Source organism: Cetorhinus maximus, chromosome 37 (genome assembly GCF_964194155.1).
Source record: "Cetorhinus maximus chromosome 37, sCetMax3.hap1.1, whole genome shotgun sequence".
NCBI lineage: Eukaryota > Metazoa > Chordata > Chondrichthyes > Lamniformes > Cetorhinidae > Cetorhinus > Cetorhinus maximus.
This window is the reverse complement of record NC_135915.1, coordinates 499,649-523,328: the sequence shown is the minus strand read 5'-3', so window position 1 is coordinate 523,328 and position 23,680 is coordinate 499,649. Positions and strand designations below refer to the sequence as shown.

General features: G+C 45.8%; 1 protein-coding gene across 1 annotated transcript; it reads right to left on the bottom strand.

Moving 5' to 3' along the window:
- Positions 1-7,162: 7,162 nt before the first annotated feature.
- Positions 7,163-21,666, bottom strand: LOC144672327 (tubulin alpha-3 chain-like). Its single transcript, XM_078534180.1, has 4 exons — positions 21,464-21,666; positions 19,935-20,083; positions 18,440-19,120; positions 7,163-7,459 (listed from the first exon to the last, which is right to left on the bottom strand). Exons 1-4 carry the CDS (start codon positions 21,582-21,584, stop codon positions 7,163-7,165), a joined length of 1,248 nt encoding a protein of 415 aa, XP_078390306.1. The 5' UTR covers positions 21,585-21,666.
- Positions 21,667-23,680: the final 2,014 nt, after the last annotated feature.

Genomic DNA, 23,680 nt, shown 5'->3' with positions numbered 1-23,680 from the left:
TGTGGAGGGGGCTTTAAACTAAATAGTGGAGCCAAGGGGTCACATTTTGGAAGATATGGTAAATCAAAGAGTAGAATCAAGGCAAGAGAGAAAGGTACTAATATAGGAAATGATAAACAGACCCTGACAGGAATGGAGAGTGATTAAAATTCTAAGGGTAAATCAGTAAGTAAGGCTGGCAGTTAGAAAAAATAATAAAAATGACAAATCTTAAAGGCTCTCTATCTGAATGCACAGATGGACTGATAATGTATATAGAAATAAATAAGTGGAATCTGACAGCCATTACAAAGACATGGCTGCAGGATGACATAGATTGAGACCTGAATATTGACGGGTACATGACATTTAGGAAGGACAGGAAGCGAGGAAAAGGTGGGGGGTCGGGGGAGGGGTGGGTGGTTTTGGTAATTACTGATGTTATTAGCACAACAGCACAATTTCAACTTTCCCAACATTAATTGGGACGGACATAGCGTTAAGGGATTGGATGGAGTGGATTTCTTGAAATGTGTACAGGGGAACCTTTTAGGTCAATATGTAGAGGGTCCAACAAGGGACGGTGCAGTGCTGGACCTAATTCTGGGGAATGAAGCTGGACAGATGGTGGTGGGTGAGCATTTTAGTGATAGCGATCACAACATGGTACAATTTAAGTTTGTTATGGACAAATAAATCAACAAGTTGCAAAAAAATGTTTTAGCTTGGGGGAGAGTGGATTTTAGTAAAATAAGGCAGGATCTGGCCAGTGTAGACTGAAAATGCTTTGCCTGGTGTCTGGGTAAGTCTATGGGTTGTTGTTGCCTTAATGGAGATTGGTTTGAGAATTTGTTATAAGTTATGATAGTAGCAATTTGTAGCCATGCGTATATATATTTTAACCTGGGTAAATTAATAAAATGTTTCATTTAGTCTAATGTAAAACCTCGAAAACTAGTGGTCTGATTTCTGAGTTTAGAGTCGTACCTTAAACATAAAACTTAAAATTATTGGTTATGACATTTGTTTAAAGTTTCCCTCTGGGATTTTTAAATAACTCCACTTTACCAACTGCATCAGTCATAACACTGCCTGTTCCAACTTTGCCAGAATATCCAGATTGTCTTCAATCGAGGGAACGCTAGGAGCGTGTATGATGGGATCCAAAAAGCATCAGGCCCATCAATAAAGAAAACGGCTCCATTGGAAAAATAAAGTCAGGGGAGGTCATCACTAACTGCAAGAAATAGTTGGAGAGATGGGTGAAACACTTCATTGAGTTCTACTGTAGGGAGAACACAACCATCAAGGAAGCTCTAGACACCATAGAGAGTCTGCATGTCTTGGAAAAGATGGATATCGAACCCATTGTGGAGGAGATTAGCAATGCTATCGACTTGCTTAAATAAAACACAGAAAATGCTGAAAAAACTCAGCAGGTCTGGCTGCAACTGTGGAGAGAGAAACCGAGTTAACATTTCAAGTCCAATGTGACTCTTCTTCATAACCTGAACTTCAGTTCTGAAGAAGAGTCAAAAGGACTTGAAACATTAACTCTATTTCTCACCACAGATGCTGCCAGACCTGCTGAGATTTTCAAGCATTTCCTGTTTTTAGTTCACATTTCCGGGTTATTTGATTCCATTGACTTGCTCACCTTGGGAAAGTTCCAGGTGCTGATACCATGCTTCCTGAACTCATCAAGCACGGGAAACTGGCTCTCCTGCAGCATCTGCACAAACTTCTCTCTGTCTTACTGACGGGAGCGGGCAGTGCTCCAGGATATTCCTGATGCAAAGATTGTGATGCTGCACCTGAACAAGGTGACCACAGTGATTGTAGCAAGTATCGAGGCCCATCCTTGCTGAGTGTTGTGGGGTGGTGTTTGCCCCAGTGTTGCCCTCGTCAGGCTGAAGGTATCTATCCTGAATCCCAGTGTGATTTTAGAACTGGGAGATCTGCAATTGACATGATCTTCTCAGTCCGACAGCTGCAAGGGAAATGCTATGAACAAAAGAGACCTCTATACATTGTCTTCATCGATCGCACCATGGCACTCACCATGTGAGCTGAGGCAGCCTATTGAAGCTGCTGGTGACAACTGACTGTCTGCCAAAGCTGCTCAGTGTCATCTCTTTCCAAGGCAACATGATACCTAAGGTCTGCTATGACAGCACAACATTGGAAACCTTTGAGATTCACAGTGGGGTCAAGCACAGTTGTGTCCTGGCACATACATTCTTTGACACATGCTTCTCTTTGCTGCTGCCATATGTCTTTAGTTCATCTACTTACACAGTAGAATGAATAGAAGGCTGTTCATCCTTGTTTACCTGAGATCAAAGGCAAAAGTGCACCAAGTCCTGATCAGAGAGCTGCTCTACACTGACAATGCCACATCGCATCCTACACCAAGAGGCATCTTCAGCAGCAAATGGACAAACTCTCTCACACCTTTATAGAGCTTGGTTTGACCAGCAGCATCAGGAAGACGAACATTGTGATCCAGGATGTTGGCATTTCGCCATCTATCAGCATTGACAATGTGACACTGGAGGTTATTGATAGCTTCACATATCGAGGCTCTACAGTCACCAGCAATCTGTCACTTGATGCTGAAATCAACACACATTGCAGGAGCTGTAGCTGTTATGTCCAAGCTGGGTAAGGGGATGTGAAACAACAGCAACCTGACTGGGAACCCCAATCTGCGATTCTACCAAGCCTGCATCCTTGGCATGCGCCCCTGCATCAGAGAGACTCGGACATCATTTGCTCAGCAGGAGAAAAGACTGAACAATTTCCACTTTTGCTGCCTTAGGTGTATCCTTGGCATCCCCTGGGTGGAACAAGGTCACTGACACAAAAGTCCTGGAGTATGCTAATTCCATCAACATGCACTTATTGCTAAGCCAACAACATCTGTACTGGCTTGGCCATGATCATTGGACAGATGACAATCATATAACCAAAGACATCCTTTACTGTGAGCTGGCCCTGGGTTATAACCTCCTTGGCATCCTTACTTCCGTTACAAGGACGCCTGCAAGCAAGGTATGAAGATGGTGGGCATTGACCCTGACAACTGAGAGTCAGTCGCTGATGGCTGTGTCCTCTGGAGGCTGACTGTTTGGAAGGGGATGGGGAGAGGCGAGCAGAAATGGAAAGCTCAGCTGGCTGAGGAGAGGGCCCAGAGAAAACAGAGGCCAGCGAATTGTCCATCTTCTCAGTCCACTGACTTCCTCTGCAGCAAACATGGCAGAGACTGGCATGCCGGAGTGGGGCTCCACACGCACACCAGGCGATATTTAACACAGAGTGGATCACTGCAGCACAAATCGTCACCTCATGAGCTGCCAAAAAACTAAAATAAAAATTGGAGATTCATGGAATAGGAGGATAACAAATTGTCTTAAGGACAGAAAGGAGCAAGTTTTAGTGAATAACTGTTTTTCAGCCTGTAGGATGGTAGACAGTGGTGTTCCCTAAGGGTTCAGTGCTAGAAGTGTGGGGTGATGCATTTTTACACAAGAAATAGGCAGACTGTGGTAATCTGAGGTGCGATACACCTTTAAGAGAATGTGAGCAGATTGACCACCTGATTGTATTACCCAATTGTTGTGTTAATCAGTAGTTTTAGAGTTGGGCTTGGTTTGAGAAGACACTTGTGTTATCATTCCGTTACTTATGTTAATAAACAACATGTGCTTCATCTTACAATGGTCCCTTGGTCTGCATCATCTTGATTACCAACTCACTCATCAGTAGACAGGCGTGCAACCATGTTCACTGAGCAAAGCCACCCGACAGAAGGAACATAACAGACTTTTCTTTGTCCTAACAGGTTTTAGAGACCCGAGAATTATGGAAATAATTAAATAAATAAGTTGAAAAAAATCATAATGCTCATTTGGAGAGTCGATGCAGACACAATGGGCCGAATGGCCTTCTTCTGTGCCGTTAAACATAAATAAATAAATAGATCATACTCAAATGCTTCAAGCATCAAAAAAAACTTTACAAAACATTCAACACACTGTTAGTCAAGTGATAAAACACACAGAGATATGGAGCTACAAGGAGCTTAGTCATGACTGGTCAATACCCAGTGACTGACCTCCCTCTCTTACTCTCTCTCTCTCTCTCTGTTGACTGCAGTACCAAATTCAAAAGTCACTATCTTTTATACAGTTAAATACCCACCAGCAAGTACTAAGGTGGGGGAAGATCCTCACTTTCCAATGTTCTCAATTGAATTTCACATGTGCAAAATCGTATAAGTGCTTCATTTGCAGGCTCACAGCCCTTGTCAAATCTCAGGGACACTAGACTGACAAAGATCCACCTTTCCAGGCTCTCAAGGTCTGTTTTGAAACCTTTTTAAATAACCCTTCTTGGTAAAGGTATCTAGCTCCATTATAGGAAAAGAATCACTTCAGAAAGACATGGCACAGTTCAGCAGTTTGGAGTAAAACAAGCTGTTTCACATCAGCCCCATTCCCAATGTCTCAAAGCATGTTGGACTGCATTTTTAGTTAAGCTTAACAGTTTATATATGTGTCTGTGTACACCACCATGGTCACCCTAAGCCATGGTGCTTCTATCTCCTGATTCTATATACACCACCAACCTTCACCGGTCACACTTCCATCAAGCCTCCATCAATCAGACCCCAGAAATAGAATACACAGCAATCAGACTCCCATTAGTCAGTCCTCCATCAGCCAGACCTAGAGTCATTGCAGCTCAGAAGGTGGCTGTTCAGCCCATCGAGTCCATGTCAGCTCTCTGTAGAGAGTCTGTTCCATTCCCTCAATGCTTCAAGATAATTTCCTTCAGGTGCCTGCCCAATTTCCTTTTGAACTCATTCCTCAATGATTCCACCACTCTAGGAGGCAGCGAGTTCCAGGTCCTTGCTGCATCAAAACGTTCTCCCTCACATTCCCTCCTATACCTCCTCCCAAAACCTTAAACCTGTGTTTCTTCATTCTTGTACCATTGTCCGTTCTGTCTGGCGACTCTCTGAAGCAGCAATTCACCTAGTGCCACTCCTCCACCTTCCCCCTGTAACCCTGTGCATTCTTCCTGTTCCAATAGTAATCTGGTCCTTCTTGAATGCCTCGATTGAACCTGCTTCCACCACACTCTCGGGCAATGCATTTCAGATCTTTACCACTCACTACATGAAAAGGTGTTTCCTCGTATTACAATTGCTTGTTTTGACAATTACCTTAAATTTGTGCCCTCTCATTCTCGATCCTTCCACCAATGGGAAATTTCCCCTTATCTCCTCTGTCCAGATTAAATACCTCTACCAAATCTCTTCTCATCTCCAAGGAGAACAGTCCCAACTTCTCCAATCTATCTGCATAGCTGAAGTCCTTCATCCCTGGAATCATTCTCACGAATGTCTAATGCCTTCACATCCTTTCTAAAGTGTGGCGGCCATACATTGAGTTTGTCTCAGTAATGGCGACCATGAAACTATACCAATCGTCATAACAACCCATCTGGTTCTCCAATGCCTTTTAGGAAAGGAAATCTGCCGTTCATACCTGGTCTGGCCTACATGTGACCCCAGACGCACAGCAATGTGGTTGACTCTTATTTGTTCTGAAGGGCAATTAGGGATGGACAAAGGCATACCAACAATGCCCACGTCCCAGGAATGAATAACAGACAAGAGCCGGATGCAATACTCCAGTTGAGGCCAAACTAGTTTTATACAGGCTTGCCATAACTTCCTTGCCCTTGTGGTCTATGCCTCTTTTCATAAAGCCTAGGATGCTGTATGCTTTAGTAGCCTCTCCCTCAACCTGTCCTGAAGCCTTCAATGATTTACGCACATATACACTCAGGTCCCTCTACTCCTGCACCCCTGATAGAACTGTACCCTTTTTTGGATATTGTCTCTCCACGTTCTTCCTGCCAAAATGAATCACTTCATACTTCTCTGCATTAAACGTCATCTGCCACTCGTCCACCCGTTCCACAAACCTGCCTATGTTCTTTTGAAGTTCTACCCTATCCTCCTCGGTTCACGTTTCCAAGTTTTAAATTGTCCTTAAAGTTTGAAATTGTGCCCTGTTCACCAAGGTCTAGGTCATCAATGTACACCAGGGACTACAAGGGTCCTAACACTAACCCCTGGGGAACTCCATTATAAACATCCTCCAGCCCAAAAAACAACCATTAACTTCTACTCTGTTTTCCATCACTCAGACAATTTCGTATCCATGTTGCCACTGTCCCTTTTATTTCATTAGATCGAATTTTGCTCAGCACTTTACCAATGTATTTTGGAAGTTCATGTACACCACATGAACAGCATTAGCCTTGTCAGATAACCATCAATCAAACTTCCAATCAGATCACCAGACTCCCATCATTTAGACCCATTTATTAAACCCCAATCTATTTGACCCACAGCTATTAGGCCACACCAAACAGACCCTCAATCCAATCCCACCTATTAAGATTTACATCAGATTGGTCTGATTGATCAGGGTTTAATCAGACAACCATCTATTAGATTTCCATTGAACAGACCCCATCAATTGGATGCCGTCTATCACATTCCCATGTGTAGGATTCTCATCCACCAAACCATCAATCAGACACCTATCAAACACAACTACCATCAAGCACACTACGAACAGACACCAGTCAATTAGACCTCATCACACCCCAATAAATCAGATCCCCATGTATTAAACACCCATTTATCACAGTCCTGTTGAAAAAGCAACCATACCCGTCAATCACACACATATCAGACCCCTAAATTGCCAGGTTTCCATCATGCAGGCCTCATTCATCAGACAGGCAGGAGAAGAGATGGTTTGTTGGCAAAGGTCAGAATAAGCAAAGAGCTGAACTAAAAGGCACCAGCCTGACTGTGTCCAAGGGTATAACTACTTGGATAGTTTTATCATTTCTGATCCAAATGTATTTCCTTCAAGTTCAAAGTGACTGCAGCCTGTGAGGGAGCTTACTTTATTTACCTAGCATTTCTCAATCCAGCTCAATTTGCAGCTTTTAATAAACACAATCCAAAAATCAAGAAAATATAAATGTATTATTAGAAACACTTCTGGAATATACATAGGAATTACAAATATGAGTTACTTTTGGAATATAAACAGGAAAAGTTAGCAAATAATTTTATAAAAATTAATAAATCTTATTCTTCCTCCTCTGCCCTTCTGTCCAGTGAGGAAGAATCGATCGCCACTTCTTCGTAATCCTTCTCGAGGGAGGCCAGGTCTTCCCGGGCATCCTGGAATTCCCCTTCCTCCAGCCCCTCCCCCACGTACCAGTGGACAAAGGCCCGCTTGGCGTACATCTTATCGAATTTGATGTTGAGGCGGGTCCAAGCCATGGAAATGGCGGTGGTGTTGCTCAGCATACAGACAGCACGCTGCACCTTGGCCAGGTCACCCCCTGGCACCACCGTCGGGGGCTGGTAGTTGATGCCAACCTGTCAAAACAAGAAAGAAAGTGTTATCCAGTTAGATTGTTTCAATTAATTTGAGGAATGGGCGTTGCTGCCAAAGATGGCATTTGTTGCTCAGGCCCACTTTCCATCCAGTGGTGAACCTTCTTGAGCTGCCTCAGTCCTTGTGATGATGGAACCACTCCCACATTGCTGCAAGGTAACGGGGAGTTGCAGGGTTCTGAGTGAATGATTCTGAAAGAACAGTGACACACGTTCAAGTCAGGCAAGTATGTCACTTGGGAGGTGCCCTGAGCGACAGCGAAAGAAGCTGGACACTGCAGTCACCAATGTACATCCCCCATTTCTGACTGGTCAGTCTCCAGGCATCAGTTCCATTAGCCCCACTGCTTTAAATTTTCAAGCTGACGCAGTGATTTAGTACAAAAACAAAAATATCTGGAAAAAACTCAGCAGGTCTGGCAGCATCTGCGGAGAGGAACACAGTTAACGTTTCCAGTCCGTATGACTCTTCATCAGAACTAAGGGAAAACAGAAATGAGATGAATATAAGCTGGTTGTGGAGGGTGGGACAGGTAGAGCTGGATAGAGGGCCAGTGATAGGTGGAGGCAAAGAAAAGATTGCCAAAGATGTCATGGCCAAAAGGATAAAGGGGTGTTGACGGTGGTGATATTAGCTAAAAAATGTGCTAATGGTGACATTAAGGGTAGAAAGCAGGACGGGCAAGTGACAGATAGCCCGAGTGGGGGTGGGGTAGGGGGAAGGGATCGAAATGGGCTAAAAGGTGGAGATAAAACAATGAATGGAAATACATTTAAAAATAATAGAAATAGGTGGGAAAAGAAAAATCTATATAAAAAAAAAAATATATATATATTAAAAAATGTTTAAATTATTGGAAAAAGGGGGATCGGAAAGGTGGTGGGGATGGAGGAGAGAGTTCACGATCTGAAGTTGTTGAACTCAAGTGTTAAGTCCGGAAGGCTGTAAAGTGCCTAGTTGGAAGATGAGGTGCTGTTCCTCCAGTTTGCGTTGAGCTTCACTGGAACATTGCAGCAGGCCAAGGACGGACATGTGGGCATGAGATTTAGTAGATGTGTTGAACTGTTTCTCACATTCCACTCTCTAGCTGTGCTCATTTCAGAGGATAGGAATCTGACCTGACGGTTCAGGTCACTCGGGAGTTCAGTGCCTCAGTGCCTCAGTGACAGTTCCAGCTGTTAAAAAGTAGATGTTGAAAAGCAGAGCTCATCAGGCAGCAAACTTCCTGGTGCAGCACATTGATTTCAGCTGGGTTGGCAGTAAAGACACAAGTTGAGCTATTCCAGGGTAGCAAGGGGAAAAGCACCTTGGTGTCGATCACCATTCAATGAAGGCTGCTTGCATGAGCAGTTGGGCGGAGAGAGGAACATGGAGGACCAGCTGGGTGGGATCTGAGGAACGTTCTGATCCATCGTTTGCCAAATTATCAAGTGCTGATCAAAGCAAAGCTACCAATATTGAGACATGCTTATATAATGGAGTGCAAATGATTAACCTGATCAGGAAACTGGATGAGCAGAAGGGGCTCAAGAGGAGGGATAATGGGCAGGTACTCGAATTGGCAGGATGTGAATAATGGCGTCCCACAAGAATTGAAATGGGGGCCTCAGCTACTTATCGTGTTTATTAACAAGTTAGATGATGGGACAGAAAGACACATGCCCAAACTTTCTGATGATACAAATGTTGATGGTGTGTTAATAATATTGTTAGCTTCCACAGGTGAAGGACATTGTTAAATTAAGTACTTGGAGCCTTTTATTTGTTCATTTTACCTTTGTTAATTTGTCCCCTTTAATTGTTAATTTGTTGTTTTAAAATAGCTATAAATAGGGGATGTGCCCCATCAGCTCAACTGCCTGCCCCTCTACTGTGGCTACATTTACAGCCAGTTGGCCCTGGAGAGGGAGCACACAGTGTCCACTGGTACACTGCAGGCCTTCTGCGACCAGTGGGGGCTGGGGTGCATCATCACCCCCGGAAATGATAACTCAGTTTAGTTAATTAAGTTTACTTCTGAAATTGATTTTTTGTTACAGTGCCCCACTCGGGGTTGTCACTCTCTCTCATTAGACTATTTTTTATGATTGGTTTTATTTAAAAGAGACTATAAATTGAGGATTTGAGGCGGCTGCTCCTCATGCTTTGGTTGCACTTCAGCCCCACGCTCCTGATCTTTGGCCACCCAGTGCAGAGCGGGCTGGGCAGATCGGTGGACCTCCTCATGGGTCTACTCCCAGGTCCAGGCAGTGGGCTATGGAGTGGATAATTAATATGCGGTGGATGCAGGCATACTTGAGGCCTTCTGCAGCCAGGAACACTATTTTAATTCAATTTGATAAGTTTCCTTTAAAGTTTTGTCTTTTTTTGTAAGAGTGCTCCTTTAATTAGTTAATATTGTTATTTGGTTTACAAAAGAACACCTAAATAGGGGATAGCTGGGACACTGGGTGTGGGAGGAAAGCTGTAAGACTGAACAAAGTCAATCAGCTCTTTGGATTAAGAAAAACTATCTTAGTTTCTGATTCACCAACTGGCTTGGATCCTCTTAAAGATAGGTGGTATGGTAAGTCATGTAGATGGAAGCATAATCCTTGTAATTTTAAGTGAATGGAGAAAACTGGTAAATGGATTCCACTCGGGACCAACAAATGGTGGAAAGTGTGAAACATTAAAATGTCATGAACAGATATAGAAATAGTCAAGGCCAGTGGAATGCTGACCTTTATGTCTTGAGCATTCAGATTCAAGGAAGGTAGATGTCATGCTTTAACTATACATTCAGAAGGTGAACGGCTAATTTAATTGAAGTTTTCAAGGGGTCAAAGAGAGTAAATGGAAATAAACTATTTCTGCTGGTTGGGGATTCTAGGGCTAGCAGGCATAGTCAAAAAAAATTCGAGCTGCACCTCTCAGGAGTGTTAAGTAAGACTTCTACACACAACGGGTGGTAGAGGTTTGGAACTCTCTCCACAAACCGCTATTGACACTAAATCAATTGTTAATTTTAACTTCGATAGACTGTTGTCCACCAAAGGTATTAAGGGATATGGGGCAAAGGCAGGTATATGGAGTTAGAAAATCACAGATCATCCACCTTCTTACTTAATGGTTGCCTAGGATTGAGGGGCTGAATTGCAAACTCCTATGCACACTGAATGCAAAGATAAATCATGGGAAATCAGGGCCGCAATGTACTCGTAGATTAACTCCATCCTCTGTACACAGCCTCAGCTACTCCAGTGAGGTCTAGCAGGCATGACAAAGTTTGATTTGGCACAGAGTTCATTGATTTCAGCTGTGTTGGCAGGAAAGACACAACAATCGGAGCTATCCCAGGGTGGGGAGGGGAAAACCGCCCTGATGTTGATCATTATTCAATAAAAACTGCTTGGATGGGTGGAGTTGAAATGGAGAGAGAGAAAATTCAAGGACTAGCTTGCTGGTATCTGAGGCAGGTTCTGATCAGCTGTTGGCCAATTGGTCAAGCTGTCAGTGGACAACGTGCAGTGAATTGCTGTTCTATTTTACTAACCTACATGTCCAAAATATGCCAAAAAAGATTTCAACCTTCAGACACAGTTGTCATCATTTTCCAAAGCTCTGCAGATTAGGAAATTCCATCTCGGCTTGACACTGCAGCTACCCATTCATATTTGAGGATAAAAGGGAGAATCAAGGACATGACAGAGTTGTTGGCTGTGGAGAAATTACTGGAACATGTCACTGGGGCAGAGTGACTTTGCACCTGGACAAGTATAAGTTGATCAAAGAGAGTGAACATGGCTTTGTGCTGGATTATCCCCTGACTGACCCAGCAGAAAGTCCGTTCTGATGAAGGGTCATTCGGACTGGAAACGTTAACTGTGTTCCTCTCCGCAGATGCTGTCAGACCTGCTGAGTTTTTCCAGCTATTTTTGTTTCTGTTGCAGCAGAAAGTCAACATGCTTTGCTGTGTCGATAGATGCTGTCGGTGGGGAACTCCACCTGAAATTCTGGCAAAACGTGGAATTGAAGATAAACATGTGAAATATGCTGCCAGTCAGATGGGTGATAGAGATAAAGGGAATATCCTCTGACTGGTGAGATATGATTTGTGATGTTCCCCAGGAACCTGCACTGAATCATTGTTTCCACGATAGATAACAACATGGAGAGATGATATATCCAATCTTATAGCTGAGACTAAATTACTAAGCCATGGGAACAGGGAGTTACAATGGGACATAAACTGATTAAAATGAGTGGGAAAATCTATGAAGTTCTGGGTTTTAAGAATATTAATGGAATGTTGACCTTCATCTCAAAAAGGGACTGAAATGAAATGCAGGAAAGTTAAGGTTCAGCTGTACAGAGCCTTGGTCAGACTCTGAAATAACTGTTCAGTTTTGGAGACAACATCTCAGGACATACTGGCTCTGAAGTGGGTACAGTGCAGATTCCCAGAATGATACAGAGCTTAAAGTGATACGTTAGGAGGAAAATTTGCATGCACTTGGTTTGTATTCTCAATAGGAGAGGACGCTGAGTCATCATCCAATTGAGGCATTCAAAATGGTAGGTTCAGAGAAACCTTCTCCTTTCAAATGGAGGATTCAGAAGAGAGCATAATCATACAATTAGAGATAAGCCATGCCAGGCGAAAATCAGGAAGTACTGATCCATACAATCAACAGCGGAATTCTTTATCTCAACACTAGAAAAGCAGTGGGATGCTGGGTCAATTGAAATTTAAGACTGAAATTATCAAAGCATCAGTAAAAGGGGATAAATGGAGTTTGGGTACAAGAGCTATGACCTCATAGAACAGACTCGATGGGCTGAATGGCCAAGTGCTCTGTTCCTGTGTTTTGGGATCAGTAGTGAGACAGACCCCGCTTCACGTTCAAAGCCTGTGGGGCTGGTGCTGTGTCTAGAGGCAGGACATTTTCAGATCTTGATAGGAACTCTGAGGTTGAGACTTGTCAATGCCAATGGGCATATATTCCACTAAGTGGGAGCAGAAAATGGCTGCAAATCCTGCCTGATTGACACACACAGGTATGTTGCCCAGTGGGCAGAACTAGCAGCATAAGAAATGACTGGCTCAAAAAGGTGCCACTTCATTTGAACCATGTATTTGAGGGTCTATCCTTTGTGCCATTTCAACAACAACTGCATTTTTATAGTATCTTTAATGTTTAAAACATTCCACTGCTCTTTGTAGGGGTGCAAGTAAACACAATTCCATACCACACCATATGAAGAAATCATAAAAAGAAGGGAAGAGATGCAGCCAGAGACCAGCAGTGGGGCATGAGGGCCGAAGCATTCATTAGGTAAGCAGAATGGTGAATTTTCATTTTTTTCTCTAAATGGGGCCAGTAGTTTAAGACTCTTTCGAGTTATCAACAGTCACAGATTGCAACTCTTTCGAGTACAATCACAGTTCTTGGTTTCCGGGAGTGGGACATGAACCCACAACCCTCTGATTCAAAGGCGAGGGTGCTATGAACTGAGCCACAGCTGACACCTCGCCAGTAGTTTAAACTGGTACTGGGGAGATACTTCCACCTCATTAAATTTATAGCTTAACTGGTTAAACCACTTGATATTATCAAGAACAGATAATCATTGAGTTTAGAAATATCACTCAATCAGGTAAATAAAACACACTAGAGATGGGGAGGCAGGTGATGCGTTGCAGCTGTAGCAGGTGGGGTCTGGTGTGATCCAGAGCAACCGAATCTGCAGTAAGCGTGTGCAGCTTGAGGAACTTTAGCTCATCAACTCCAAGCCAGATTTGGAGTTTGGGACACTGCAATGCATCAGGGAGGGGGAGGTTACCCAGGCACTTTGGTCCAGCCCTTGGGCTAGGTACTATGAATTTGGTGTGCAGTCCGGGACAGGAGGGCGTAATTGCGAGTGAGGCAGGTATGGGGATCTTCCGTATTGAACACCAACTGGAAGTAGCACTGAGGATGAAAAGGGCACAGAAAACACTCTGGTTGGGAGACTTCAATGTCCATCACCAAGAGTGACCAGTAGCACCACCACTGACTGAACCCTTCAAGGACATAGCGACTATACTGGGTCTGCGGCAGGTGGTGAGGGGACCAAGAGGGAAAAAACATACTTGACCTCGTCCTTACCAATCTACCTGTCACAGAAGCGTCTGTCCATGACAGTATTGGTCGGAGCAACCACTGCACAGTCATTGTGGAGATGAACTCTGCCTTCACATTGAGAATACCCTCCATCATGTGTGGCACCACCAACATGCTAACTGGTATAGATTTTGAACAGAAACAGCAACTCAAAACTGGGCATTCATGAGGCACTGTGGGCCATCAGCAGCAGCAGCAGAATTGTACTCAACCACAATCCATAACCTCATGGCCTGACATATCCCCCATTTTAACATTACCACCAAGCCAGGGGATCAACCCTGGTTCAACGAAGAGTGCAGATGGGCACCAGGCATATCTAAAAATGAGGTGTCAACCTGGTGAAGCTACATACAGGAGTACTTGCATGCCAAACAGCAGAAGCAGCTGTGACAGAGCCAAGCGATCCCAGAACCAATGGGTCAGGTCTTAGCTCTGCAGTCCTGCCACATCCAGTCATGAATGGTAGTGGACAATTAAACAACTCACTGGAGGAGGAGGTTCCACAAATATCCCCATCCTCAATAATGGGGGAACCCAGCACATGTAAGAAAGGTCAAAGATCTGAATGCGTGGTTCAAAGGTTAGTGTGGGCGAAATGGGTTTCCATTCATGGGGCACTGGCACCAGTAGTGAGGAAAGTGGGAGCTGTACTACCATTATAATGGTCTTCACCTGAACCATGTTGAGACCAGTGTTCTGGCGAACAGTATGCCTAGGATAGTAGAGGCAGCTTTAAACTCGGCAGTGGGGTGGGGGGAGGGTGGGAGGGGGGATCATGTGAGGGGAGATGTTAATTAAAGGGCAAGGAAATGAAGCAAGGTAGCAGCAAGGGTAATGATAACCCAAAAAGGGCCAAAGCAGACAAACTTAAGAATGCACCAGCAGATAAGGCCAGAGTTTGCAAGAATGGTAAAAAGACAGAACTAAAGGCTCTGTACATAAACGTGTGCAGCATTTGTAATGAAATAAATTCATGGATAGCACAAAGAGAAATAAACATGTATGACCTGATAGCCATTTGACAGATATGGTAACAAGGTGACCAAGGTCGAGACCTAACTATTTAAGGACATTGATATTTCAGGAGGATGGGAAGCTAGAAAAAGGTGGTGAAGTTGCTCTCTTAATTAAGGAAGACGTTAGTACAGTAGTGAGTGATGACCTTAGTTCTAAAGATCAAGATGTAGAATCAGTTTGGGTAAAGATAATAGCAGGGGTAAGAGTTCACTTGTGGGTATAATTTACTGGCCACCTAACAGTAGCTACACTGTAGGACAGAACAAACAGCAAGAAATAACACAGGAGTGTAAGAAAGGTACTGCAATAATCATGGGAAACCTTAATCTTCATAAGATTGGATAAATCAGATTGGAAAAGGTAGCCTGGAAGATGAGTTCATAGGAGTGTATTCAAGACAATTTCTCAGAGCAGTATGTTCTGGTGCCAAGCAGGGATCAGACTATTTTAGACCTGGTAACGTACAATGAGACATTATATCTCTACACAACGTAGCATGAGAACTTCACATTCAATTTGAGGATGAGAAGTTTGGGTCCAAGACTAGTGTCTTAAACTTAAATGAAGGCATTTACAAAGGTAGGAAGACAGAGTTGGCTAAAGTGAACTGGCAAAATAGGTTAAAAGGTAGGACAGCAGTGATGTTGTGAAAGACATTTAAGAAGATTTTTCAGAACACTCAGCAAAAATACATTCCATTAAGAAAGAAAGACTCTAGGAGAAGGATGCACTGTCCATGGCTAAGGATAGTATCAAATTGTAAGAAAAAGCATACAGTACTACAGAGATTGGGGCAGCTCAGAAGTTTGGACAGGCTTTAGAAGCCAGCAAAGAATACTTGAAAGTCAAGAAATAAAAGACAGGGAGGAACTTAAAACAATCACAGTCACTAGGGAAAAGTTACAGGGAAAACTATTAGAACTAAAGGCTGACAAGTTCCCTGGATCTGGTGGTTTACATCCCAGGGTCTTAAAAGAAGTGGCTGCAAAGATAGTAAATACATTGGTTGTGATCTCCCTAGATTCTGGAAAGGCCTCAGCAGATTGGAAAATTAGAAATGTAACACCTCGATTCAAGAAAGGAGGGAGACTGAAAGCAGGAAACTATAGGGCAGTTAGCCTAACATCTGTCACTGGGAAAACGCTACAATTTATTATTAAGGAGGTAATAGCAGGACATTTAGAATATCATAATACAATCAGGCACAGTCAACAAAGTTTTGTAAAAGGGAAATCGTGTTTGTCTAATTATTAGAGTTCTTTGAGGAAGTAAAAAACAAGGTGGATAAAGGGGAACCTGTGGATGTGGCATACTTGGATTTCTAAAAGGCATTTGCTAAGGTGTCACATCAAAGGTTACTACACAAAATAAGAGCTCACGGTGTAGAGGGTAACATATTAGCATGAACGGAGGATTGGGTAACTAATAGGATACAGCAGGTACGGATAAATGGGTCATTTTCAGTTTGACAAGCTGTTACTAACCGAGTGCCACAAGGATCGATGCTGGGTATCCTGGTACATGAATCACAAAAGGTCAACATGCAAGTGATTGGGAAATGATGGCATTTATTGCAAAGGGAATGGAGTATAAAAGTAGGAGAGTTTTGCTATAGTTGGGCATCGGTGAGACCACATCTGGAGTACTGTGTACAGTTTTGGTCTCCTTATTAAGAAAGGATAGAAATTGCATTAGAAGTAGTTCAAAGAAGGTTCACACGAATGATTCCTGGGATGAAGGAGGTTAGCTTCTGAGGAAAGGTTGAGCAGGTTGGGCCTATACCCATTGGAGTTTAGAAGAATGAGAGGTGATCTTATTGAAACATAAGATCCTAAAGGGACTTCTCATGGTTGATGCTGAAAGAATGTTTCCCTTCATGAGGGAGTTTAGAACAGTTTAAAAATTAGGTGTCTCGAATTCAAGACTGGGATGAGGAAAAATTTCTTCTCTCGGTGGATCAGTAGTCTGTAGAATTCTCTTTCCAAGAAAGCAGTGGAGGCTGGGTAATTGAATACATTCAAGTCTGAGTTAGATTTGTGATCAACCAGGGAACTGAGGGTTGTGGGTGTCAGACAGGAAAGTGGAGTTGAGGCCACAATCAGATCAGGCATGATCTTATCGAATGGCGGAGCAGGCTCAAGGGGCTGAATGGCCTACTCCTGCTCCTAATTATTGTGCTCTTGCATTAGGATCGGTGACCAAAAAATTGGTCAACGAGGTATATTTAAAGGAGTGTCTGATCGAGTGAGGGAGAGAGAGAGATGGAGCTGTTCAGGGAAGGAATTCCAAAGCTTAGGATGAAGGAACCTGGAGACACAGCTGTCAATGGTTGAACGATTAAAATGGGGGGGGGGGGGGATACACAAGTCTAGAGTCGCAATTTTGAACCTTTCTAGAGTGTAGAATGGCAGAACTTAATCAGAAGCATGTGGCGTGTGGCATGGGCATTCAGGCAGTAACTATAGGGACAGATTAACGCAAAGGGAAGTAGAGTTTAGCCACCTCCCAAACATTGTTCAGTTTCATGGTATTGGGGCCACTGCTATATCAAGTATATATACAAATCTCAGAATACATATGCTAATAAAGATTTGGGATTTTGAAGCTGAGCAAAATTTCAAAATTTGCCCATGGTGCTACATTGGAGGTGTAACAGTGAGGATGATACTAATCACCTACAACGTGACAGAGATTGACTAGCAGAATGAGCAGACAGAATTGAATACAATGTTGTCTGAGGTGATGCATTTTGGCAGAAGGGATAGGGAGAGGCAATATAGACCTAATTGCACAGTTCTGAAGAGCATACAGGGACTGAGCAACCTGGGGGCTGGAGGTGGCAGGACATATTGAGGGAGTGGTTAGCAAAGCAAACACAGAAACAGAAATACCTGGAAAAACTCAGCAGGTCTGGCAGCATCAGCGGAGGAGAGCACAGTTGACGTTCCGAGTCCTCATGACCCTTCAACAGAAAAGCATATGGGATCTTAGGCTTCACATATAGATGTATTCACTACAAAAGCAGGGAAGTCATGCTGAACCTTTATAAAGCACTGGTTAGGCCAGAACTAGAGTATTGTATCCAGTTCTGTTCACTAAGGATGTCGAGGATCCTTACGAGGATGCAGAGGGAGATTTACCAGAACAGTTCCAGGATGAGGAGGATTTTAACAATAAGGTTAGGCTGAAAAAGCTGGGGTTGTTCACCTTGGTGCAGAGGAGACTGAGGGGATATTTGACAGAGGTGTACAAAATTAGGAGAAGCTCAGATAAAAGGTAGACAAAGAAAAACATTCCAATTAGTTGGATGTTATAAGGACTAGGTTTAAGGTTTTGAACTTTTCCTTTATAAACCTCCTTATTCCTCACACTTGCACTGAAATTCATTTTTTATTTGCACACCTATTGTGCAAGCTTATTAACATCTCATTTTGTCACAGCCCCTCTCAGTGTTAACCACATCTCCAATTGGGTATCATTTGCAAATTTTGAAATGTTTCTTCTGATTCCTGAAAAAAAACTTTTGATACAAATGGTTAACAGCAGTGGTCCCAGCATCGATGCCTGTGGAACACCACTTCTCACACTCCACCAGTCTGCGTAAATCTTTAACTCAGTTTTCTGTTTTATATCATACTGCTCCTTGATTTCCAAATCCACATATTCTAGCCTTAGTAAGGAGTCTAGTGTGTGGTACCTTATCGAAGGCCTTTGAAAATTAGAGTATATTACATCTAACTGGAGGCTGCAAGAGTGAGATAAAACAGGAATCTTGCTTTTGAAAGCCACACTTACCTTGAACCCAGTTGGGCACCAGTCAACAAACTGGATCGAGCGCTTGGTCTTGATGGTAGCGATGGCGGCGTTGACATCCTTGGGCACCACATCTCCTCGGTACAGCATGCAGCAAGCCATGTACTTGCCCTGGCGAGGGTCACACTTCACCATCTGGTTGGCCGGTTCAAAGCAGGAGTTGGTGATCTCTGGCACCGAGAGTTGCTCGTGGTAAGCCTTCTCGGCTGAAATAAGGGGCGCGAAGGTTAACAATGGAAAGTGGATGCGGGGATAGGGGACCAGGTTGGTTTGGAACTCAGTCAGGTCCACATTGAGGGCACCGTCGAACCGCAGTGAGGCCGTGATGGATGACACTACCTGTCCAAGAAGTCGGTTGAGGTTGGTGTAGGTTGGTCTCTCAATGTCCAGGTTACGCCGGCAGATGTCGTAAATGGCCTCATTGTCCACCATGAAGGCGCAGTCAGAGTGCTCGAGGGTGCAGTGGGTGACCAGCACCGAGTTGTATGGCTCGACCACCGCAGTGGAGATCTGGGGAGCAGGGTAAACGGAAAACTCCAGCTTGGATTTCTTGCCATAGTCAATGGAGAGTCTCTCCATCAGGAGGGAAGTAAAGCCGGAGCCGGTCCCACCCCCAAAACTGTGGAAGATGAGGAACCCCTGCAGTCCTGTGCACAGATCGGCCTGTGGGGAAAGAAAGTACAAAGTATTAAACTGAAAGATGAAAAACACAGCAAAAAGCAGACACCACCCCCAGCTGCATGACAGGGTAGGTAAGTCTGCTTATTTCCCTGCAACGTTTGGTGCATATTTTTTTTCAAATGACAATCCTAAGTCTATCAAATGATTGACGAAGGAAGGAGTTGACTAAGATGACATGATTGCAGATAGGCACAAATTGCTCACTGAATTAAACATGCATTTTTGTACCATCCACTTTGCACTGTGCACCCTTCCTTCAGCGGCCACTTGCAACGGTTCTCCAACTATTTATAAGAATTACAAGTCCTTAACAGAGATCTGAGAAACAGTTGGCTTAGACAGGATTATGTAGTATATACCACACAGAAACAGGCCATTCTGGGGATGGTGAGCTCAATTCTCACCCAACTGTCTAATGTTCATAACGCTGAGTCATGTGTTGCTTCCCCACTCTGGCTTCTCATGCACATCTCGTGCTTGCTGGGTTCAGAGTGTGGTTGGCAAGATGAAATTCCCCAGTCTGCGGCAGATGGAGAAAGGGGATGGAGGAAATAAAAATATCAAAATGTCCAAACTTTGCTTTTGAATACACTACTTCAGCTTGGAAGCCTAAGCCAATTGGGGCAACTCAACATCTTCCTATCTGCAGTGGACTAGAGGAAGCCTGGGGCTTGGGATTGGCCGACACAATTTCCCCACTTTGTTTAAAGCGGGTGTATGGCCAGATTAAAATAGGGCAGTTGAGAACTCTGGGCCAACGCAGCAAATCCAGAGTGAATAACGTGAGACAACCTACCACCTTCCGAATGCGATCCAAAACCAGGTCCACAATCTCCTTGCCGATGGAGCAGTGACCCCGGGCGTAGTTATTAGCCGCATCCTCCTTGCCGGTGATGAGCTGCTCGGGGTGAAAGAGCTGTCGGTAGGTGCCCGTGCGGACCTCATCTGGGGACAGGGAATGGGGGGAGGTTAAAAATCACAGGGGCACAGAACATTCCAGCTAATTTAATGCAAGTGTAGTTTTTTGCGGAAGAATGTCCCCTCCGTAACCCGTTATGCCACCTGTACAAGATGGTTCCTCGATGAATGAACAAGTCGGGGCTTTGCGGCAGTCAGATCCTGACACATTCCCAAGCCAAACTAATGCAACGGGCTGGTTAATGAGCAGGAATCTAAGAAGGCTGGCTCCTGTTGGTGTCCGAACAGTTACCAACGTGCAATTGCGCTGGCAAGTTCACACTCTGGATCTGCAACTGCCAAACGCCTGATTTTAAAGTTGAGGACCAGTTGGCACAATGGGCTGTTCAGAAGATAGCTCATTTGAACTAAAGGGATTTGCAGACAGCTGTTAAACGGCTATGGTCTGACACCTAATAGGCAGATCCCACAAACACCCTCAGGGAGATTTTTGTCTTTGACAGTGAAGTTGTTCCCCCTTTATCAGACCTGCCCACTTGTCACTCCATTGAAAAACATCTGGCAAATCAGATCACTCATTATATCCCAGGCCAGGGAACATGCAATGCTAATCCTGCTTCTGCTGCCTTGTTGGCTGTAGACCTCTGACTTCCTTTGATCTGAGTTAATCTTCAAGGGTATCCCCCCAGGGAGAATACTCCCAATTCTAAAACCATTGAGGGACACTAAAAGGTCTGGCAAGACCTCAGCTACAGACATTAAATTTCAATAGTCACTAAAGCCTCTCCATTTACCTTCTTTCCACGAAGTTATCAAACTAAAAGCTCTGTATAACTCATGCAGATGGCTCCTGCTGCACTTTAAAACCAAAATTGCCAAGTTTTCCTTTCCCTTCTTTTATTGATCTCCACTGAATGTGTCAATGGAGGATTATTTTGTCACTATTTTTTCTGATTATTTCAGGAGATGTGGGCATCACTGGCAATGCCAGGATTTGCTGGAAATCCCCAATTGCCCTTGAAAATGAGTGGCTTACTCAGCCATTAAAGGGGGCACTTAAGAGTCAGGCACATTGCTGTGGTCTTGACGTCACTTGTAGGCCAGACCGGGTAAGGACAGCAGATTTCCTTCCCGAAAGGACATCAGTGAACCAGATGGGTCTTTACAACAATCGATGATAGGTGCGTGCCCACCATTACTGAGACTGACTTTATATCCCACATTTATTAATTGAATTTAAATTTGAAAAGCTGGCCAATGCCCATATTTTAAAGAAGGAGAAAGAAAGACGTTTACTACGGCCTATGGGAGAAACATACATCATAAGGTCGGTATTTAAGTGTGCACCTAACCACCGGTTAGTGAGACCACTGACTGAGCAACCCCATCAACAATCTCTCCTCTTACCAATCACAGTGGGCTCCAGGTCTATAAATACAGCTCGGGGAACGTGTTTCCCCGCCCCCGTCTCACTGAAGAAGGTGTTGAAGGAGTCGTCACCACCTCCGATGGTCTTGTCACTGGGCATCTGCCCATCCGGCTGGATCCCATGCTCCAGGCAATACAGCTCCCAACAAGCGTTCCCGATCTGTACACCGGCCTGGCCAACGTGGATTGACAGACACTCACGCTAATGGAAGGAGAACACATGATTATCCACAACAGCAAGGCAATGCTCAACACGATTAGGTTCCCACTCATCATTCTATCAAACACCCACCCCACTCCACCCAACCCCATGCATCCCCCCCACTCCACCCAACCCCATCCATTCTCCCCACTTCACCCAACCCCATCCACCCCCCACTCCACCCAACCCCATCCACCCCCCACTCCACCCATCCCCTCCCACTCCACCCAACCCCATCCATCCCCCCCACTCCACCCATCCCCTCCCACTCCACCCAAACCATTCCATCCCCCCCACTCCATCCAACCCCATCCATTCCCCCCACTCCACCCAACCCCATCCATCCCCCCCACTCCACCCAACCCCATCCATCCCCCCCACTCCACCCAACCCCATCCATCCCCCCCACTCCACCCAACCCCATCCATCCCCCCCCACTCCATCCAACCCCATCCACCCCCCCAACTCCACCCAACCCCATCCATCCCCCCCCCACTGCACCCAACCTCCCTAACCCCATCCATCTCGCCCACTCCATCCAACACCATCCATCCCCCCCACTCCATCCATCCCCATCCACCCCCACTCCACCCAACCCCATCCATCTCCCCCACTCCACCCAACCCCACCAACCCCCCACTCCACCCAACCCCATCCATCCCCCCCACTCCATCCACCCCCCCCAAACCCCATCCATTCCCGCCACTCCACCCAACCCCATCATTCCCCCCCACTCCACCCAACCCCATCCATCCGCCCCCACTCCACCCAAACCCATCCATCCGCCCCCACTCCACCCAACCCCATACATCCGCCCCCACTCCACCCAACCCCATCCATCCGCCCCCACTCCATCCAACCCCATCCACCCCCACCACTCCACCCAACCCCATCCACTCCCCCTCTCCATCCAACCCCCCCAACCCCATCCATCCCTCCCACTCCACCCAACCCCATGCATCCCCCCCACTCCACCCAACTCCATCCATTCCCCCCACTCCACCCAACTCCATCCATCCCCACTCCACCCATCCCCTCCCACACCGCCCAACCCCATCCATCCCCCCCCACTCCACCCAACCCCATCCATCCCCCCTACTCCATCCAACCCCATCCATTCCCCCCACTCCACCCAACCCCATCCATCCCCCCCACTCCACCCAAGCCCATCCATCCCCCCCACTCCACCCAACCCCATCCATCCCCCCCCACTCCATCCAACCCCATCCACCCCCCCAACCCCATCCATCCCACCCCACTCCACCCAACCCCCCCAACCCCATCCACCTCGCCCACTCCATCCAACACCATCCATCCACCCCCACTCCATCCATCCCCATCCACCCCCACTCCACCCAACCCCACCAACCCCCCACTCCACCCAACCCCATCCATCCCCCCCACTCCATCCACCCCCCCCAAACCCCATCGATTCCCGCCACTCCACCCAACCCCATCGTTCCCCCCCACTCCACCCAACCCCATCCATCCGCCCCCACTCCACCCAACCCCATCCATCCGCCCCCACTCCACCCAACCCCATCCATCTCCCCCACTCCACCCAACCCCACCAACCCCCCACTCTACCCAACCCCATCCATCCCCCCCACTCCATCCACCCCCCCCAAACCCCATCCATTCCCGCCACTCCACCCAACCCCATCGTTCCCCCCCACTCCACCCAACCCCATCCATCCGCCCCCACTCCACCCAACCCCATCCATCCGCCCCCACTCCATCCAACCCCATCCACCCCCACCACTCCACCCAACCCCATCCACCCCCCTCTCCATCCAACCCCCCCAACCCCATCCATCCCCCCCACTCCACACAACCCCATCCACCCCCCCTCTCCATCCAACCCCCCCAACCCCCCCAACCCCATCCATCCCCCCCACTCCATCCAACTCCATCCATCCCCCCCACTCCATCCAACCCCATCCATCTCCCCCACTCCACCCAACCCCCCCACTCCATCCAACCCCATCCACCCC